Raw genomic sequence first — 6,305 nt, 5'->3', positions numbered from 1 at the left:
GTATGGTGATGTGGAAATTTTTAATGTCATCAATAATCGAATTCAACGTCATTTAGGATAATGAATTATTTGCAGCCTTCGTTTGTTAACTTTCATTCGTCCAATTTGCAAATATCTTTCTTTGATTGTTAAATTTTCCCATTCAAACTTTATCTATTAGATTTTTTCAGATCATCAAACTATCATTTTATGAAAATATTATATAATTTTCCCTTGGTGCCACATACCGGACTTATCACTTAGAATTGATAAGAAACTGTATGCTACATAATTATGCATATTATTTATCTACTTTTGTCCAAAATAATTCATCTTATTTGTGGATAATCAACTAGCGTAAATTTTGGGGAAGGGAGAAATATTCTCCCTTTTCTTGGGCGCGTGGCTCCTACCATTTTGTTTAATTAAATTAAATTCACCTTTTATTGTAGCTTAAATGCTTAATTTGGCATAATTAGGCATTAAAAAAAACCCCGTGAATTTCTGGCTCGTTCGGTCTGCTTCCTCGTTTGGTTTACCTAATTGATTATGATCAAGCTGTGTGAACTTTTTGTCAAGGTTGTGTCTATTGCATCACAATAGAGTGGTTATATTTCATCGTTTTATCAATTATGATTTTTATAATTCAAACGACTTTTAAATATGGTTACCTACACATTTTGTATATGCTTAAGTTGCACTTGCATAACCATGCATAGTTATTTTTTATCCTGGCACATTTGGAGAGAGGAGGGGTTGGTGCACAAATATACATATACTGAAAGAAAAAGGAATAATCATGATTAAAAAGTTATTTCAGACATGTATGAGATCGACTTGCCGTCGGAATTCCTAAAGTATTATAACTCCTTATTCCTTCCTCTCTAAGCGGTTTCAAGGCAATAAAAGTGGCAGAACTATATATCAGAGACGCCTTTTTGCTTCAATGGGCGCTCCACAATAGTGAATTTTCAACAAGTAGCCAAATACCGAAAATTAGTGAGGTAACTTTTATAGCCTGAAGGAGATAGGCTTCGATTTGCCAACACTTCTTTATATGGAGCTAATAGAGCAAAGCCTACTCTTTCCTCTCCAAGTCATTGCAAGTAAATAGAATTTGCTGTACTCTATAGTAGAAACGCCCTTTTGCTTTAATAGGTGATCCAAAATTGTGAATGTCCAATAGATAGTCAAATACCGAAAATTGGTAAGGTAAATTCTACAGCCCGCTGAACATTCTGAAGGGGGTGAGGCTTCGATTTGCCAACACTTCTTTATATGGAGCTAATAGAGCAAAGCCTACTCTTTCCTCTCCAAGTCATTGCAAGTAAATAGACTTTGCTGTACTATATAGTAGAAACGCCCTTTTGCTTTAATAGGTGATCCAAAATTGTGAATGTCCAATAGATAGTCAAATACCGAAAATTGGTAAGGTAAATTCTACAGCCCGCTGAACATTCTGGAGGGGAGAGGCTTCGACATGTCAACACTTCTTTATAGCTGATAGAGCAAAGTCTATACTCTTTCTTCTCCAAGTCATTGCAAGGAAATAAAATTGGCTGTACTATATGGTAGAAACGCGCTTTTGCCTCAATGGGTGATCCAAAATGGTGAAATATCCAATAAAATAAGCAATATACATGATAAAGAGGGCGGGGGGGGGGGGGGGGGGGGGAGGGGGTTGACTTAGACAGCCCCTGAGAGGGCTAGGGTTCGACGTGCCAGCGCTTATATATATGTAGCTGATAAACTCTACTCTATTCTACTCTTTCCTATCTAAGTGGTTTCAAATCAATAAAATGGGGTGTACAACAAAGCACAAACGCTTTTTGGCCTGAATGTTGGGTCCAAAATTGTATATTTTCAAATAAATTGGCAATATTAAGCAAAAGTTCCCCCCCCCCCGAGAGGGGTAGGCTTCGATGTGCTACTTCTTTAGATGTATAGCTGATAGAACAAGCCTATTCTTTACTCTCCAAGTGGTTTCAAAGCAATCAAAGTGGCTGTACTGTATAGCAGAAATGCCTGTTTTTGCCTCCATGGGTGCTCCAAAAATATGTTATTTTTCTAACAAATAGGCAATATATAACAACATGATATAGCAAAGGGCAGGGGGGGGGGGTGACTTCGACACCCCCACCCCCATGAGAGGGTCAGGCCTTGATGTGCTAACATTTTTTTTAATGTAGCTGATAAAGAAAAGCCTACTCTTAACTCTCCAAGTGGTTAAAAAGCGGAGATAATTGCATTTAATATTTAACTACCGGTAAACATTATACATACATGCATTATACATGTTATACGTATTAGTCAATGGAAATGCATACAAAAAGCAACATTTATGATATTGAAGAATTCAAGTTTGATACCTTATAAATTTGCTTAGAAAAATGATACAGAGTTGAAATTTCATCCACATGATAATAATATATTAATACAGTTTTCAGGAACATTTCAAGGTAATTGATTCATTTTTCTTTGAATTATGTAAAATCATGTATTTGCAAAATTTTCAATTTTGGGGAAAGAATACAAAAAATGCAGTTTTCTACTTGAAATCTCGGCTAAATAACCTACTTATCCTCTATAAATAGTACCAAATTGTAGGAAATTTAATTGGCTTTCATATGACACTGACTTCATGGCAATTGGATGCTTATGTCAAAATCTACGTACGAATATTCAAATTTTATGAACATTTGGCGGCCATTTTGAAAACAGCGCCCTCACGGGTTAATTTTCAAGATACAGCCTGTTTACCTCATATATTCATATTCAGCGTAAAAAAATTGTCTAGAAGCACTATATGAAAATTTATCCTTCTCCAAGTGGCACCTTGCTCAATTATAACCCGGACTAACACTTTGTAAGTAGGTGCCTTTCCGACTCATAAATGGAATAAGATGTGATACCCTTCAGGATACTGTAACCCTAACCACTATCATTTGGAAATGCATGCTTCATTTACTTTACTGTTTCTTCTCATCTTCCAGGTGGGGGTACTCATGGCTGAGCCTTTCTTCCTTACAAGTCTTTTACCCTGGCATAATCTCTACCTATGGTATGCTTGGTCTGCTCTGCGTCCTCTCCTTGCACCCGATGTCAAAATACTGCCCTCTAGAGGTAAACTCATTGGCATTGCCATTCAATTTGATGACCTTTGGAAATTTCATGCCCCAGTGAGGACTCTAGAGGACTTTGATGTTAGAATCTTTGATGATATAGTACAGGTAAGTTATTGAGTTGTATAGGCAGATTCGAGGGCGGAGGTCAACACTCAATTATTATATCATATGTTCATATCTATAGAGGCCTTATAGGTACATTATTCCTTAGATTATAGGCACAAGCATTGATATAATGACTGAATTTAAATCATTTGGTTCCATTCTTCTTTTTACTTTGATATAACAAGCACTGTTGGTCAGCCATGGATGTGTCATGATCTTGGAAATTCGAATTTTTGAGGGGCTGCAATAATAAAGATCTGACTTATCACATGTATCAGGGTTCCCAGCCCATCAGGGAAATCAGGGAAATTAATTTACTATTTTCCAGTCAGGGAAAATCAGGGACTTTGATAAAAAATAGTTGAAAACAACATCCATTGAATGACTGGTTATGGTGGTACTAATTAGGTTTATATTACTATTTTTGTACTAAAAATACATGTAATTCACTGCAACAACTTAGAAAACATGCGAATGGGTTTAAATGATTATCAGGGAATTTTTAAACTTCATCAGGGAAAAATCAGGGATTTTGTTTTCTTGAAGAGCTGGGAACCCTGAGATATTGAGCACTGATTTTCCAGTGCCGACCAATGGAAGAGCTGTCATACAGGTAGGTGAAATTAAATAAAATAAGGAAAATTGCTACCTATATTTCTTCTATTTCTGTATCTCTAGAAGTCATCTGAGTGTACTGATGCACCTACGGAACCTCATCATCTCTGGGAGTATCCTGGTCGACCTTTGACCCAACAGTTTGAACTCATGACCTTTGACTTCTCAAAACCAATTCCTGAAGGGAAGTCGGTAAGGAATGGAGTCGTTGATTTCTGCAGGTAAGTGAAATCTGTTGAGAGAAGTTTTGACATGGGAAAGAAGTGAGAAATATGCCCAAATTCGTGATCAGATGTCGTAATTCTATTGCTATATCCAACTAAAAAAACATAATACAGTTCAGAATAGGAAATAGTTGTAAAACCAAATGATTCACTGCATACACTATTTACCGACTTTGTTATATTATATTTGGATCACAAACTAAACATCAGACATCTGCATTTGGAATTTGCCCAGCCATTACCCCGAAAGATACATCTTTCATTTGAAGACATAAAGGAAATTAGTGAGAAAGATATCTGAAAGCAATTGATTCTCAGTTGCTGTATTTTGATCATTTTGCAGCTTGCAATCGTGACATGTATTTTTTCTGATTTCCCTTCATAGGGATGGTACTTGTCATGGTATTGCATTGTGGATGGAGTACGAATTGGATGACACAACAACCATCTCGACTGGACTACAAGATGAGGTCAAAGGGTCTAGTGAGACTAGTAGTAGACTTGTCTGGGACATGCACAGCAAGCAAGGTGTCCATTTCATCAAGGCTAACCCGGAAGTGAAAGAAGACGAGAGTTTGAACTTTGAGGTCACATTCAATACTTTGAGTGGAAATCTTCATTTTAACTTTGAAGTGAATCAAAGAGAGAGATGATGGTTGAGTTTTTACCTGCTGTCGATTTGATATTCAAAGGAAGGAGATGATTCCCACATGCTTGCCTGTCAAAGCCACATACTAACGTGATCTTCATCGAAGGAGTCCCGTAAAAATGATGTTTTTGAAGCCAAGACAATAGAAGAGATGAATTCTAAGGTAACCTTCACAGATGTGGGACCCGTAACACAAGGCTTTAATAGCAGTCATCGGATAATTTTTTTTTTCGATTGATTGCATTGACTACAAAGTACAATTAATAATGAAATTCAAGCATACTATTAATTGCTAACCTCTGTGTTACTGTGCACTGACGATATCAATTTTTTTTAGTCTATGAAACCTTGGCCATTTTTTTTTAGTTAAGTAGTTTAGTGGCTCAACATTATTTATACTCTACTGAGTGAGTCAGAAAACTAAATTTCAATGTTATAGTAAAAAACGTGTCATGAACACATAATTATGTGTCCTGAGTATCTTCTACTAAACAATTTGATACCATCTTTATGTGGTATGTGTTTATGCCTGGATAGTCAGGAGGTATTCTTTGCTCTGATGCACAATTTCATTTGTGTCAAAGTATGGCATGACTGAAATGAATGAATAGCCAAGGTTCCAGAGTCTCTTTAAATTAAGCTCTAAATATTATCATTGCCATTTTCCTCTACAAATGGTTGGAAAAACTTGAATTGGCAAATATTTAAATCAAGCAAATAATTGCACATACAAGCATATGTAATTACAACTCGCCTGATACAGAGTATGACATAGAATTCAGGCCAGTGGGACGCACTCTTAACTAAACCTGCTTATAAGATTGGAGTTTTTCTTGAGCAAATACTTGGCTAGCAAGCAGTGGAAATGCATAAGTTGCATTGTTGTGCTTAGAAGCTTAGATTGGTCTGAGATTTGTCCATGTCACTTTTCGCTTAGTATGGGGCTTAAAAAAAAGAAATATCAAGTTCATTAGGACCTATTGTATCGAAATTATGCATTTACATGTGTTAATTAGATGATGAATAGATGCTTGAGGTGAGGCTGTGTTCAAAATATTGCAAAAAGCAGTAAAATTGGAGAAATGGCCTAAACAAGACCAAGTAGATCATACTAGAATAATTAAATACATTCCTATTTTTATTATATTTGATTCTTCCAGATCATGATATTTTATAAACAGCTTGGGTATTTTGTGCATACGGCTCCTTGATAGAGTATAGCTTGATTTTTCATAAGTTTTGCTTATTCTCCCGAAGATGAGAAGAACACACTTATCAAAACGTCGAGTTTGGGTGGTCCTATTCAGGTCCAACACATGCCCATGGAAGAATACATGGTGTACCGTGAAACCACTACACTGTTTTCTGTACATTTCGAATAAACCTGCAAGATAATTTTTATATTACATAGCAAATTATTCATTCATTGTGTGCTTTCAGACAATAGCACATCTATCAACTCTTACAACTCTTCCTACAACCTATTTGTGTTGGCTTAGGGTTGCTTTGAAAAGTGATTCTAAAAAGAGGCATACATGTATACTGACAGTTGAGCATTATAGGTGCAGAAGATTTTGTATGTTTAGCAGATTGTGATTTCAATCAGTA

General features: G+C 36.0%; 1 protein-coding gene across 1 annotated transcript; it reads left to right on the top strand.

Annotated features, from left to right (window-relative positions):
• Positions 1–2,771: 2,771 nt before the first annotated feature.
• Positions 2,772–6,101, top strand: LOC135157611 (protein arginine N-methyltransferase 7-like). Its single transcript, XM_064113923.1, has 4 exons — positions 2,772–2,845; positions 2,973–3,209; positions 3,888–4,045; positions 4,434–6,101. The coding sequence occupies exons 2-4, from the start codon at positions 2,985–2,987 to the stop codon at positions 4,699–4,701; spliced, it is 651 nt and encodes a 216-aa protein (XP_063969993.1). The 5' UTR covers positions 2,772–2,845; positions 2,973–2,984; the 3' UTR covers positions 4,702–6,101.
• The last annotated feature ends 204 nt before the right edge of the window (positions 6,102–6,305 follow it).

Source organism: Lytechinus pictus, chromosome 2, assembly GCF_037042905.1.
Source record: "Lytechinus pictus isolate F3 Inbred chromosome 2, Lp3.0, whole genome shotgun sequence".
Lineage (NCBI taxonomy): Eukaryota > Metazoa > Echinodermata > Echinoidea > Temnopleuroida > Toxopneustidae > Lytechinus > Lytechinus pictus.
This window is presented reverse-complemented; position numbering and strand designations above follow the sequence as displayed.

What these genes read in the sequence shown, in the direction of transcription:
- LOC135157611 (XM_064113923.1), top strand. Translation starts at nt 2,985, where the DNA reads ATGGCTGAGCCTTTCTTCCTTACAAGTCTTTTACCCTGGCATAATCTC. An exon ending in TCTTTGATGATATAGTACAG is followed by an intron (nt 3,210 to 3,887) that starts GTAAGTTATTGA and finishes CTGTATCTCTAG; the next exon opens with AAGTCATCTGAGTGTACTGA. An exon ending in GGAGTCGTTGATTTCTGCAG is followed by an intron (nt 4,046 to 4,433) that starts GTAAGTGAAATC and finishes TTCCCTTCATAG; the next exon opens with GGATGGTACTTGTCATGGTA.